Source organism: Chiloscyllium plagiosum, unplaced genomic scaffold (genome assembly GCF_037043375.1).
Source record: "Chiloscyllium plagiosum isolate Xiang-an unplaced genomic scaffold, Cpla_swu_hap1 HiC_scaffold_27, whole genome shotgun sequence".
NCBI lineage: Eukaryota > Metazoa > Chordata > Chondrichthyes > Orectolobiformes > Hemiscylliidae > Chiloscyllium > Chiloscyllium plagiosum.
In genome coordinates this window covers 11,027,365-11,042,343 of record NW_028270165.1, presented here as the reverse complement: position 1 = coordinate 11,042,343, position 14,979 = coordinate 11,027,365, and the positions used below count along the sequence as shown (strand labels likewise).

The 14,979-nt window shown below is 45.8% G+C and overlaps 1 protein-coding gene across 2 annotated transcripts; it reads right to left on the bottom strand.

Annotated features, from left to right (window-relative positions):
* Nucleotides 1-13,895: 13,895 nt before the first annotated feature.
* LOC148143102 (uncharacterized) lies at nt 13,896-14,528 on the bottom strand. 2 transcript variants are annotated; one of them, XM_087974043.1, is made up of 2 exons: nt 14,452-14,528; nt 13,896-14,232 (listed from the first exon to the last, which is right to left on the bottom strand). In XM_087974043.1, exons 1-2 carry the CDS (start codon nt 14,526-14,528, stop codon nt 13,896-13,898), a joined length of 414 nt encoding a protein of 137 aa, XP_087830169.1. The 2 variants fall into 2 exon arrangements, with proteins under 2 accessions (XP_087830169.1, XP_087830168.1); XM_087974042.1 differs by having other exon boundaries at nt 13,896-14,528.
* Between the last annotated feature and the right edge of the window lie 451 nt (nt 14,529-14,979).

The window sequence follows — 14,979 nt, the reverse complement described above, 5'->3', positions numbered from 1 at the left end:
TTTGAGTTATAATGAGAGGCTGGGACTTTTTTCACTGGAGCACAGGAGGTTGAGGGGTGACATTATTGAGATTGATAAAATCATGAGGAGTGGAGGTAAGGTGAACAGCAAAGGCTCTTCCTTAGCGTTGGGGAGCTCAAGACTAGGGGGGATATTTCTTTAAAGTGAGAGGAGAGAGATTTAAAAGGAACCCGAGGGGCAACGTTTTGACAGAGGGCAGTTTACACGTGGAATGAACTTGTTGAGGATGTGGTCAATGCAGGTACGTTTACAAAGTCTAAACGACATTTGGATGGGTACATGAATAGAAAGGTTTAGAGGGATTTGGGCCAAACGCAGGCAAGTGAGGCTAGTTTAGTTTGGGAACCCTGGTCGCCATGGATGAGTTGGACCAAAGGGTCTATTTCTGTGCTGTCTACCTCTCTGAACCAGAAGTGATCTTATTGAAACCAGTAGAATTCTGAAAGGGGCTTGACAGGATAGATGCAGATAAAACGCTCCTTTGTGGTGGGAGTCATAGAATCCCAACAATGTGGAAACAGGCCATTCAGCCCATCTATTCCACACTGGCCCTCTGAACAGCATCCCACACATACCCACCCCCTTACTCCATATTTCCCATGGCCAATCCACCCTCAGTTTCACATCCCTGGTTACTATGGGTAATTTAGCACAGCCTATCCAACCTGACCTCTACACCCTAATCTATAAATTACCTTCACAAAAATGTAATTTAAATGTCAAGTTTTTCTCTAAGAAAAATGTTAGTCTGACAACATTCGGGCGCAGACAGAATTCACACTTATTGTTAGAAAAGCTCTGCATTTGAATGGCATTCTTGAGAAGGTAACAAAAAAGAAGTTCTGGGATTAACAAACCAAAGAGCAGAAACCTATTCTAAAAGATGAAGGATTTAATCTAAAATTGTTTGATGTGTCACATTTCCATGACCCTAGACTCATTTGGATATAAATTATGATCATGATCTCATTCTCCACAATTACCTAATGAAGGAGCGGCGCTCCAAAAGCTAGTGCTTCCAAACAAACCTGCTGGATTATAACCTGGTGTTGTGTGATGTTTAACTTTGTCCGTGGGAAATACATGAGTTGTGGGTCTGGTAAGAGTTCTTATTTTGTGATCTATTCCAAGTGAAATTTCTCCTCTGCACAGGCACGGGTGAACAGTTTGTTTTAGTGCTTTGTGCGAGATCGGGCTAGCAGCTTTTAAATCCTTATGTTAAACAGTTCAAGTAAACTGTCAATCAGCAATTATATTCCGAGAGTGGTACTTCCAGCTCTGGTAATCCTGTTGCATCAACAGAGAGGGAGAGTTTGTCACATCGAAAGAGCTGACAGAAAAGTTATTTCGCTTGTTGAGTCGGTTCCTCACTCAGATGAGACTGGATACTGCTTTTATTGGATCATAAATAAATGCTACAATGGAACACCTTAAATTCAAGGAATTTTGAATGAGCAAACGAACAGTAACTTTGAACAGAATTGTTCTTCCATTTCCAACCTTGGTTGAGCCAAAGGAAGCATTTTTACTGATAGCTCCATAATCATGTTCCTGCTGGATTTTTTTCAGGGCAAACAATTTCTGGTGGGAGAAATTCTGCATCCTGGGAAGGCGGGAAATGAGAAAAAAAGCTGTTGAAAGCTTTGAACTGTGGGCCCATGAGCTCTCGTGGGAGCAGTGCATTTGCCAAAAACATTTCGGAGGAATTCTGTTTACCCGTTGGACTGAAAATAGTTTCCCCACTGAACGTTAAACAGGTATTGAGAACATTGCGCATTATAGATTGTGTTCCTGAGGACTGGAGGAGGATTGAACTTGCCAACGTGAACCACACTTTGCAGGGAGAGGAAATTTCTCTGGATGGAATAGGTTGATGGAAGACAACAATTGTCAGATTATTTCATGAAAATAACAGCTGGTATGGGGATCCCAGAAGAGGGGCGTCTGTAATGAGCACACAGAAACAAACCCTTCAGTCCAGGCCAACCAGATATGCTAAATTAATCTAGTGACCCATTTGCCAGCATTTGGCCCATATCCCTCTGAATTCTTCCTATTCATGTCCCCATCCGATGCATTTTTTTCTTCGGAGAATACTTGGGTGAGAGCCAAGATATGCAATATCTCAATGTATAATAATGAAGCAGCTCATTTATTCTGAAATTATTTCAATTAGTTGGTCAATTGCCAAATAATAGCTGCATAACTGTCGTCAATATTGATACCCAGGAAAGCTATTTTGTTTAGTATATTTCCTTTGTAAAGATCTTATCCAAATTATAAAATGAATGTATTTTCATATGAAATAAAATTTGCAGTGTTTTATTAAATGGTTGAAAGTAACTTTGCACTTAATTGCTCCATTTGGGATTAAACATTGTGACTTAGATAAAAGTGATCTTTGCTGGGGGCATCTGAAGCTGTAACAATGTTGGGACACAATAAAGGTTACCTGAACGTTCTGCCGGACTCAGACTCTTATTGAAAGCTTAGAGCTCCAAGTGGTTTTTGTTTTAAAGCTGCTCATTTCTTGCAGCCTCCTGTACTAAGTTTCCAATGTTGTGTATCAGATGGAGCAGTGACTGAGTAGCTGGTTTCGTTAGAAGTTTAAATTTTTCGGGAGTGCAGGCACTGCATCGTTTCATCGGCAGTTTACTGGCAGAACTGGGAAGTATGGGTTGTGTTCATTAGAAAGGAGGTGGAAATACTGCTGTTAGACTAGGTGGGACAAGGTTTAAAAATCACAACACCGCGTTATAGTCCAATAGGTTTATTTGGAAGCACTAGCTTTCAGAGTGCTGCTCCTTCATCGGGTAGCTGTGGAGCAGGATCATAAGACACAGAGTTAAGAGCAAAAGATCAGTGTCATGCAACTGATATGATATATTGACAAATGTAGATTGCTGTTAAGTCTTTCATCTTTTAGAATGGGTTGCAGGTTTTATTTCATTAATGTGTACATCGCAGAACTATTATTAAGTCGTATTCTCAAGATCACTTAAGGTTTTTTTTAAAAACAGGTGACAGCTCAGCCCAGACAATGCATGAAAGGTGAGTCAGTATCCCAATCTTAAATCAGACTGGTTCTATTTCCAAACTAGGAATTTATAAAATATTATATGGACTGACTACCTGCATGTTGTGCGCTTTTTGTGCAAAATTGAATATATCTGTAAATATTATTCTGCAAATGCACCCCATCGTTATATGTGTGTGCGCGCGTGTGTGTGTGCACATGCTTTGTAAATGGAGTGTGATGGAGGAGAAGCCTGTGAGAGGGTGTGTGTACATCTGAGAGAGAGCGTATGTATGAGAGAGGTATAGATAAAAGTGAGGGGTTGCATTTTCCTAAAATAAGGGCAGGACTTGTACAGAGGGATAGGGGGGTGGGGGGAAGGGGAGAGAGAGGGAGGGGTTCAGGTACATACTTCATTGAAAGTTGCATCACTGGTTGGAAGGGTGCTTCACAAGGCATTCAGCCCACTTACCTTATTTGTTCACACCATTGAATAAAGGAGTTGGGACATCATTTACAAGTTGTACAGTATGTTGGTGAAGCCACTTGTAGAGTACTGAGAACGCTTCTGGTGGCCCTGTAATAGGAAGAATACTATTACAGAGGGTTCGGTAAAGATTTACCAGGATGTTGCCAGGACTGGAGGGTTTGAGTTATAAGGAGAGGCTGAGAATCTCTTCACTGGAGCACAGGAGGTTGAGAGGTGACCTCATTGAGATTGATATAATCATGAGGGTTCTAGGTAACATGAGCATCAAAAATAGCGAGGATCCTGCACGGTTATGTCAAGTGACTGGGGGGGGGGGGGGTTGAAATTGTGGCATTTGGACACTTTAAATCCATCAGGAACAGCATCTCCATACAGCATACTGTGCATGTCAGGTGAGGTGCCAGAAGACTGGAGGTTGGCTAATGTGGTGCCACTGTTTAAGAAGGGTGGTAAGGACAAGCCAGGGAACTTTAGACCAGTGAGCCTGACATCAGTGGTGGGCACATTGTTGGAGGGAATCCTGAGGGACAGGATGTACATGTATTTGAAAAGGCAAGGACTGATTAGGGATAGTCAACATGGCTTTTTGTGTGGGAAATCATGTCTCACAAACTTGATTGAGTTTTTTGAGGAAGTAACAAAGAGGATTGAGGAAGGCAGAGCAGTAATGTGATCTATATGGACTTCAGTAAGGCGTTTGACAAGGTTCCCCATGGGAAACTGATTAGCAAGGTGAGATCTCAAGGAATACAGAGAGAACTAGCCATTTGGATACAGAACTGGCTGAAAGGTAGAAGACAGAGGGTGGTGGTGGTAGGTTGTTTTTCAGACTGGAGGTCTGCGACCAGTTGAGTGCCACAAGGATCGGTGCTCGGTCCTCTATTTTTGTCATTTACATAAATGATTTGGATGCGAGCATAAGAGGTACAGTTAGAGGGAGAGGCTGAACAGGCTGGGGCTGTTTTCTCTGGAGTGTCAGAGGCTGAGGGGTGACCTTATAAAGATTTACAAAATTATGAGGGGCATGGACAAGATAAATAGACAAAGTTTTTTCCCTTGGGTTGGGGAGTCCAGAACTAGAGGGCATAGGTTTAGGGTGAGAGGGGAAAAATATAAAAGAGACCTACGGGGCAATTTTTTCACACAGAGGGTGGTACGTGTATGCAATGAGCTGCCAGAGGAAGTGGTGGAGGCTGATACGAATGCAACATTTAAGAGGCATTTGAATGGGTATATGAATAGGAAAGGTTTGGAGGGATGTGGGCCAGGTGTTGAGGGGCGGGACTAGATTGGGTTGGGATATCTGGTCGGCATGGACGGATTGGACCGAAGGGTCTGTTTCCATGCTGTACACTTCTGACTCTATGCTGGTTCAGCAAAAGCCGCGCATGCTCTGTCTACAGAAACAGTGCAAACCCTTCTTCAAATGGACCAATGAGAAGCCAGACAAGGAGCCTGGTCCTCCTGCCAATCAGAACTCCCCAATTGTCTGAATGCGGAAGATGGACCATCAGGTTCTGAAGCTGCTGCTTCTCTCCAAATGAAGATCGAGCTTCACCTCAGACCGCAACTTCCTTCCTCTATCCGCCATCTGTGAGTACGGCACTGTCTTTACCATTTCATTTTTTCATTCTGGGGTTAAATTGTTGACTTGCAGCAACTGAAAAGAAAGCGAGTGAATCCAGGGAGGGGACAGAGTCGGGAAACGTTGGTCCAGGTCTGTGTCTCAATTGGCAAACGCACAGCAAATGCAGTCCCACAGTGTGAAGTTATAATCTCGGTAATGAAAAAATAACTGCCAAAAGGAGGTACGTTGTTCAAATGGTGACATATTGGGATGTGGAGAAAGTGAGGACTGCAGATGCTGGAGATGAGAGTCGAAAAGTGTGGCACTGGAAAAGCACAGGAGGTCAGACAGCATCCGAGAAGCAGGAGAATCGACGTTTCAGGCACGAGCCCTCCCTCAGGAATGATGTGTGGATGTAAAAAGTGGCCTCAGCATCCTTCCACACCAGTCACTGCCAGTTGTCAGACGGATGCAGCAAGCAATCAGCAAGGCAAGAGGTATATTAGCAAGAGGAATTGATTTCAGAAGTAGGGATGTCTTCCTGCAGTTAGGGGGTCATTGAATATATTCAAGGCTGAGTTCATCTGATTTTGGAACAACCAAGTGGATGTTTATGGGGGAAGGCAAGTAAAATGGTTTTAAGACCAGTATAGAACAGTTAGAGTCATACAGCACAGAACAGACCCTTGAGCCCAACTAGTCCATGCTGACTATATTCACAAACTAAACTAGTCCCACCTGCCTGTGTTTGGCCCATATTCCTCTGAACCTTTCCTATTCATGTACTTATCCAAATGTCTTTTAAACGTTGTTACTCAACCTGCATCCACCATTTCCTCTGGACATTCATTCCACACAAACCACTGTTTAAAAAAAAGGTGCTCCTCATGTGTTTTTTAAATCTTTCTCCTCTCACCTTAATTTGCAGCCTAATCTTGAAACGACACATGCCAATCACCTTATCTAAGCCCCTCATGGTTTTGTAAACCTCGAGAAAGAGAGCAATGAACCTTACAGCACAGGAACAGGCCCTTCAGCCCTCCAAGGCTATGCTGATCGAGATACTCTATCTAAACCTGCTGCCTATTTTCTAAGGGTCTGTATCCCTCTGCTCCCTGCCGATTCATGTCTCTGTCGAGATACATCTTAAATGACGCTATCGATCCCACCCCTACTGCCTCCACTGGCGATGCATTTGAGGCGCCCACCACCCTCTGTGTAAAGAACTTTCCATGTATATCTCCCTCAAACCTTTCCCCCCTCACTTTGAACTCGTGACCCTGAGTAATTAAGTCTTCCCCTCTGGGAAAATAATTCTTACTATCCACCCCTGTTTACACCCCTCATGGTTTTTAGGCCTCAATCAGGACCCCCCCCCCCCTCAACCTCCTTATTTCCAATGAAAATAATCCTAATCTACTCAATCTCTCCTTATTCCTCGCGCTCTCCATAACAGGCAACATCCTGGTGAACATCCTCTGCACTCTCTCCAAAAGTATCCACATCCTTTTGGAAGTCTGGCGACCGGAATTGTACGCAGTATTCCAAATGCGCCAAACCAAAATCTTATATAACTTTAACATGACCTGCCAGCTCTTTTACTCAATCCGTCCGATGATGGAACGCGTGTTGCATACTGCCTTGACCACTCTACTGACATGCATTGCCACCTTCTGAGAACAATAGACCCGAACACCCAGATCTCTCTGTACATCAATTTCCCCTAGGACCTTTCCATTTACTGTATAGCTCGCTCTTGAATTGCACCTTCCAAAATGCATCACCTTGCATTTGTCTGGATTGAACTCCATCTGCCATTTCTCTTCCCAACACTCCAATGTACATTCTGCTGTATCGTCTGACAGTCCCCTTCACTATCTGATATTCCATCAATCTGAGTGCCATCTGCAAACTTGCTAATGAGGCACCCGATACCTTCACCTTTCAACCTCCTGTGCTCCAGTGAAAAAAGTCCCAGCCTACCCACCAATAGGTGTGAATTCTGTCTGGGTCCCAATGTCGAGTCAGCCTGACATTTTTGATAGAAAAGCTCTGCATTTAAATTACGTTCTTGAGAAAGTTACTGAAAACAGGTTCTGGGATTAACATACCAAAGAACAGAACCCCATTCTAAAAGATGAAAGATTTAATCTAAATTGTTTAATGTATCACATCTCTATGAACTGGACTCTATTGGCTATAACTAGTCTAATCATGATCTTATTCCCCACAACCACCTGAAGCAGCAGCAGCAGCACTTCAGAGTGCCAGAGATCCGGGTTCAATTCCCACCTCGGGCAACTGTCAGTGTGGAGTTTGCACATTTTCCCAGTGTCTGCGTGGGTTTCCTCCCACAGTCCAAAGATGTGCAGGTTAGGTGAAGTGGCCATGCTAATTTGCCTGTAGTGTTAGGTGAAGGGGTAAATGTTGGGGAATGGGTCTGGGTGGGTTGCTCTTCGAAAGGTCGGTTTGGCTGAAGGGCCTGTTTCCACACTAAGTAATAAAATCTAAAATAAATCTAATCGCTCCGAAAGCTAGGGCTTCCAAACAAACCACGTTATGGCAGCGGCGGGAGGTGTGGATTATATTCACTAAAAACAGTTAAGCAGTTAGATAACACGTTCGAGTGGGAAGTGTGTATAACATGATCTCACAACTCCTATACTCAATGCTATGAGCAATGAAGGAAAGCAAACCAAACGCCGCCCTCACTACTCTGTCCACCTGAGACTCCAGCACTCCAAGGTCTCTTTATTCTGCAACACTCCCCTTAACTGTGTCAGTCCTGCCTGGATCGCTTGACCAAAATGCAAATCTCTGATTTCTCTAAATTAAACTCCAACTGACACTCCTCGGTTCATCAGCCGATCTCATAAATTCCAATTTATAGTGAACTCTTTCCTCTCTTATTCCCTGGAAGCTAAAAATCTCCATCCCACACTCACTCCCTCCATTTTCACTTTGCTTATAGCAGAAGAATGTAACTGAGAAACTTATCAGCCACGATTGAATGGAATGAGCAGACCTGGTGGCCTAATTTCTGCTCCTATGTCTTGTGGTCTCTTGCTGTCCTGGACACAGAGAATTGGGACCAGGATTGAACCGATCATGACTGGATATGGATCTACCTGCATCTAGGTGGATGGGCTGGAACTTTTTCACTGGCGCATAGGAGGTGGAGATGTGACCTTATCAAGGTTTATAAAATCATGAGGGGAGAGATGAGGTGAACGACGGGTGTCCTTCCCTAGAGTTGGGGTTTCAAGATTAGGGAGCAAATTTTGATGGTGACAGGAGAAAGATTTTAAAAAGACTTGAAGGGCACAATTTTTTTTATACAAAGTGGTGCACATGCGGACTAAATGTCTAGAGGAAGTGATGGATGCAGGTACAGTAACGACGTTTAAAAGACATTTGGATAAGTTCATGAATATGAAAGGTTTGGAGGGATATGGGCCAAAACACTGGCAGGTGAGACTGGTTTAGTTTGAGAACATAGTCAGCATGGACTAGTTGCACTGAAGGGTATGTTTCTGTGCTGCATGGCTCTGTAACTCGGTCCTATACTAGTCTTAAAACCATTTTCTTGCCTTACCCATGAACATTCACAGAAATCAGATGAACTCAGCCTTGAATATATTCAATGACCCCCTAACTGAAGGAAGACATCCCCACTTCTGAACTTAATTCCTCTTGCTAATACACCACTTGCCTTGCTCATTGCCTGCTGCACCTGTCTGACAACTGGCACAGAAGGACACTGATGCCCCTCTGAACATCCACGCATCATTCCTGATGAAGGGCTCGTGCCCAAAATTTCGACTGTCCTACTGCTCGGATGCTGCTTGACCTGCTGTGCTTTGCCAATTGTGGTCTTCTCTACATCGGGGAAAGCGAGCGTAAACTTGGGGAACTGAGCATCCCAGCTGGGTCCGCAGAGGCTGAGCGGACTTCCCATTTTAATACCCCTTCCCACTCCCCTTCTGACATGACTATCTTTGGCTTCCTCCATTACCACAACAAACCAAACCACAAATTGGAGGAACAAAACCTCATCATCTGTCTGAGCAGTCAACAGCCCAGAGGACTCAGCACTGAGTTCTCCAGACCCACAGCAGTGTGGTTGAGGGCAAACAGCACAAGGATTAAACCAAACAGTGAGGGGTAAACAGCACAAGGATTAAACCAAACAGTGAAAGGTAAACAGCACAAGGATTAAACCAAACAGTGAAAGGTAAACAGCACAAGGATTAAACAAACAGTGAGGGGTAAACAGCACAAGGATTAAACCAAACAGTGAAGGGGGTAAACAGCACAAGGATTAAACAAACAGTGAGGGGGAAACAGCACAAGGATTAAACACACAGTGAGGGGGAAACAGCACAAGCGCCAGTAAAAGCAGATGGAAAGTGAGTGTAAAATGTCACTATGACAGGACAGGCCCCACATTCCTTCCCCTCCGTCCCCCCACAACCTGCCTCACCTTTCACCTCCCGGGCCCAGTACCTTCCAGGTGGCCCCATAGTTGACACAGGGGCCGCCCCACGACCAGTAGAACTCCACCACCCAGGCGGCCGACGAGTTCCCAAGCAGGCCTTAACCCCATCCGCCTCCAGAATGCTCACCGGCTCCTGGCTGCTGTACAGCCGGCCGGTGTGACCGTGACACAGCAGCTGCGCCAGGAAGGCGGCGGTGCCCAGTGACGGGTGTCTGCCCCGGGCCGCACGGCGCCATTTTCCTAACGGCCGCCCTCCCGCCGCTTCCCCGCTCGAGCGACTTCTCCTCCCAACCGCCTTCGCCCCCACGTGACGTCTGCACGGGGGGATGGGCGGGGCCGGGGGAGCCTCACCGTCACCAAGCAACAGCCACCTCGCGCTACAACTGCTCATTCACAAAAACAAACTCTCCTGTCTCGCTCTGCAGCTGCAGGGGGGACACTGCCACGTTTCCAGGAGCCCTGTCTACATTGGGAAAGCTCACGGCTCAATTTAAACAGAGATTCCGACATCTAACGGAAAGGTGTCATATCTAAAGTGAGCAATCTGCATTTTAAAGGGACGTGGACATTTTAACGGGCTACTTCTGCAAATAAAGAGGTTTAAATAGACGAGATTATATTTCAAAAGGGATGTGGGCACATTCAAAGGGATATCTTCATATGTAAAGTGACGCAGTTATATCTAAATGAATCTACATTTCGAAGAGACGTTGCCCTATTTATAAGTAGAGTCAATAGGTGTGAATTCTGTCTGTGTCCCAATGTTGAGTCAGACTGACATTTTTCTTAGAAAAGCTCTGCATTTAAATTACATTCTTGAGAAGGAAAGTTATAGATTCGGGTGGTAGGTTAGGGAGGATTGGCCGTGCTGAGTTACCGATAGTGACCAGGGATGTACAGGTTAGGGTGGCTTGGCCATGGGAAATACGCAGTAAGGGGTTGGGTATGGTTGGGATACTGTTCAGAGGGCCAGAGAGGAATCGATGGGCTGAATGGCCCGCTTCCACATTGTCGGAATTCGATGACCCTCCCCATAAAGGAGCATTTTATCTACATCTATCCTGTCATGCCCCTTTCAGAATTCCACTGGTTTCAGTAAAGGTATGCAGCACAGAAACAGACACTTCGGTCCAATTCGTCCATGCCGACCAGGATTCCAAACTAAACCAGTCCCACTTGCCTGCATTTGGCCCATATCCCTCTAACCTTTCCATTCACGTACCCATCCAAATGCTGTTTCAATGTTGTCACTGTACCTGCATATACCACATCCTCAGCAAGTTAATTCCACGTGGAAATCACCCTCTTTCAAAATATTGCCCCTCCGGTTCCTTTTAAATCTCTCTCCTCACATTAAAAAAAATGCCCCCTAGTTTTGAGCTCGCCGACGCTAAGCAAGAGCCCTTTGTTATTCACCTTACCTCCAATCCTCATGATTTTATCAATCTCAATGAGGTCACCCCCCCCAACTTCCTGTGCTCCAGTGAATAAAGTCCCAGCCTCTCCTTCTCACCTCAAACCCTCCAGTCCTTACAACATCCTGGTAAATCTTTATTAAACCCTCTCTAATAGTATTCTTCCTATTACAGGGCCAACAGAACTGTACTGAGTACTCTAAAAGTGTTACATATTAATGAACCAAAGCCCACACCCATTCTAAGAGCTGAAGACTATCTAAGTTTGTTCAATATATTCTATCAGTTGCATGATACTGATGTTTTGATATAAGTACTGTGTCTTATGATGCTGTTCTTTGAGGCTTATGTGTTGATGAAGCAAGATGGAACAGATGAGGCGATGGAGAATTACAAATCACGTAGGAAGGATTTAAAGAGAGAGTTAAGAGCAAAGAGAGGACAGGAGCAGCCTTTAGCAAATAGAATACAGGAAATCGCTCAAGCTTTCTATAGATATGTGAGGAATAAAAGGATGATTAGGGTAGGAATAGGGCCAGTCAAAGACAGAAGTGAGAAGTTGAGCATGGACCCTGTATCGGTGTTCACTCAGGAAAAGAATGAGTTACGAGATATTAGACTCGAAACGATCGAGGTTAGTTATACACAGGTGTTATCAATTTGAGAAGGAGTGAAAGTAGACAAGTCCCCTGGGCTGGATGGGATTTATCTGAGGATTCTCTGGGAAGCTAGGGAGGAGATAGCAGAGCCTTTGGCTTTGATATTTGAGTCGTTATTTAGTACCTGAGGACTGGAGGATTGCAAATATTGTGCCCTTGTTCAAGTAGGGCAGCAGAGATGACCCAGGTAATTATAGACCAGTGAGCCTTACATCTATTGTAGAAAAGATTTTGGAAAGGATTATAAGAGAAGATTTAAAATCATCTAGTAAGCAACAATTTGATTTCAGATAGTCAACATGGTTTCGTGGAGGGCAGGTCGCGTCTCACAAATCTCATTGAGTTCTTTGAGAAGGTGACCAAGCATGTAGATGAGGGTAGGGCAGTTGATGTGGTATACTTGGACTTCAGTAAAACCTTTGATAAGGTTCCACATGGTAGGCTGATGGAGAAAATGCAGACATTGAATTGAGGGTGATTTAGCAGTTTGGATTAGAAACTGGAAGAAGGCAGCGAGTGGTGGTTGATGGAAAATATTCAGTCTGGAGTCCGATTACTAGTTTCGGGACCACTGCTGTTTGTCATTTTTATAACTGACTTAGACACAGGCATAGGTGGATGGATTAGTAAATTTGCAGACGATACTAAAGTCGGTGGAGTACTGGACAGTTTGGAAGAATGTTACAGGTTGCAGGGGGAAATTTGGATAAACTGCAGAATTGGGCCGAGAGGTGGCAAATGGAGTTCAATGCAACTAAATGCGAGGTGATGCACTTTGGGAAGAATAACAGGATGGCAGAGTACTTGGTCAATGTAAAGATTCTTGGTAGTGTGGATGTGCAGAGGGATCTTGGAGTCCATGTGCGTAGATCCCTGAAAGTTGCCACCCAGGTGGACAGTGCTGTGAAGAAGGCATACGGTGTGTTAGGTTTCATTGGTAGAGGGATTGAGTTCCGGAACCGCAATATCATGCTGCAACTATACAAAACGCTGGTGCAGCCACACTTGGAATATTGTGTATAGTTCTGGTCCCCATATTTCAGGAAGGATGTGGGAAGCATTGGATACGGTGCAGAGGAGATTTACCAGGATGTTGCCTGGTCTGGAGGGAAGGTGTTATGAGGAAAGGCTGAGAGACTTGGGCCTTTTCTCATTGGAAAGGCGGCGGCTAAGGGGGGATTTGATAGAGACATACAAGATGATCAGACGATTAGATAGGGTAGACAGAGAAAGACGTTTTCCTAGGATGATCACGTCAGCATGTACGAGGAGGCATAACTACAAATTGAGGGGGGATAGCTTTAAGACAGATGTCAGAGACAAGTTCTTTACTTGTGGTAAGGGAGCGGAATGCCCTACCTAAGGTAGTCAACTCAGCCACATTAGGGAGATTTCAACAATCCTTACATAAGTGCATGGATGATTTTGGGATAGTGTAGGGGGACGAGAATAGTTCACAGGTTGACGCAACATCGAGGGCCCAAGGGCCTGTTCTGTGCTGGATTGTTCTATGTTCTTTGTTCTAAACTTAGTGCAGGAGGCTGAAAGAAATGAGCAGCTTTAAAACAAAAACTTCTTGGAGCTCAAAGCTTTCAATGAGAGTCTGAGCCCGGTGGTAAGTTCAGGTAAACTTTATTGCAACCCAACTTTGTTATAGCTTCAGATCCCCCCAGCAAAAAGGGAGAGAAAAAAGTAGTTGTTTTTGACCAGCTCAAGGTCAAAGTGCACACACCACACCTCCCCTTGTCCGACCCCCCCCCTCACTGTCTTTACTATTGGCCAGCAGCAAGTTGTCCCTTTGTAATTGGATCCTTGGTAAAGCCGTAACCTGGAGGAAGTATTGCCTAACTCAGCAATTTCAACCCATACCTTGTCTCCAAGTAAGTTTCTCCCCACTCCTTTGCTAGGAAGGGGCAGTGTAGAGTCAACCAGACTGCTGTGGGTCTAGAGTCACGTGTCGGCCAGACCGGGTAAAGAATGCAGCTGGAACGACTGAGTGAATCCTTTCCCACAATGGCGGTTCTCTTCCCTAACAAGGGAGAGAGTGAATCAGATGGGGGCTTTCTCCCCCGCATCACCCCCTCCCTGAAACGTACTCATCGTTAGATTCCCAACTCCACATTTCTGACCGAATACCAATTCTGCCATCTGTCGTGGGGGGATTCAAAGCCGAAGTCCCTGCAACTGGGTTGATGGTCCAATCGATAATGGCACTCGGCCATCACTCCTTCAATCCCCCTGCGATGGCACGTGAACTCGCTGGTGGCTCCGCAGGTGGGAGGAGCGGGTGAAGCCCTTGCCGCACTGAGAGCAGGTGAACGGCCTCTCCCCCGTGTGGACACGCTGGTGAATCAGCAGAGTGGAGGAATTGCTGAATGCCTTCCGGCACTGAGAGCAGGCAAAGGGCCTCTCCTCTGTGTGGATCCGCTGGTGCCTCATCAGGGAGGCGATGTCGGTAAAGGCCTTCCCACACTCGGGGCAGCTGAAGGGCCTTTCCCCAGTGTGGATCCGCTGATGCCTCAGCAGGGCGGAGACGTCGGTAAAGGCCTTCCCGCACTCAGGGCAGCTGAAGGGCCTCTCCCCTGTGTGGACACGCTGGTGGCTCAGCAGGGTGGAGGAATACCTGAAGCCCTTCCCGCACTCTGGGCAGCTGAAGGGCCTTTCCCCAGTGTGATCCTGCTGGTGGGCCAACAGGTGGGAGGAATGTCTGAAGGCCTTCCCGCAGTCGGTGCAGGGGAATGGCCTCTCCCCGGTGTGACTGCGCCGATGAGTCTCCAGGGCAGACGGGACACGGAAGCCTTTCCCACAGTCACCACACTTCCACGGTTTCTCCACGGGGTGGGATTCCTCAGGTTTCTCCATGGCCACAGCTTCAGCTGCACACAAACACGTGTAGAGCCCCTCCGTGCCGTGAAATCCCCTTTCCAGGCCGTATAACTGTTTCAGGCTCCACACACAGTGCGCGGCAATAGTGGGGGCTCTCGTCCAGTCCCACTGATGCTGAAAATGTCCTCAAACAGGAACCAAAAAGCGTTGATCCCCCTCACAGAAATCACAGTCAAAAATCGTTGCGGTCCCGATGGATTGAGTGACTGTCAGACATTGACATCAAAGTGAGGACTGCAGACGCTGGACAGTCAGTCGAAAAGCAGAGGAGGTCAGGCAGCATCCGAGGAGCAGGAGCGTCAATGTTTCGAGCGTAAGCCCTTCATTTGTTGATTTTGAAACTTCAGTCTTCAGATTTTCAAATACTCTGCAAAAAGGGATGACAAAAGGGATCATCAGTGCAGGGTAGAAATTCAGAAAAAGCAAT

Coding starts and splice junctions, on each gene's coding strand:
- LOC148143102 (XM_087974042.1), bottom strand. CDS start 14,528: ATGGAGAAACCTGAGGAATCCCACCCCGTGGAGAAACCGTGGAAGTGT.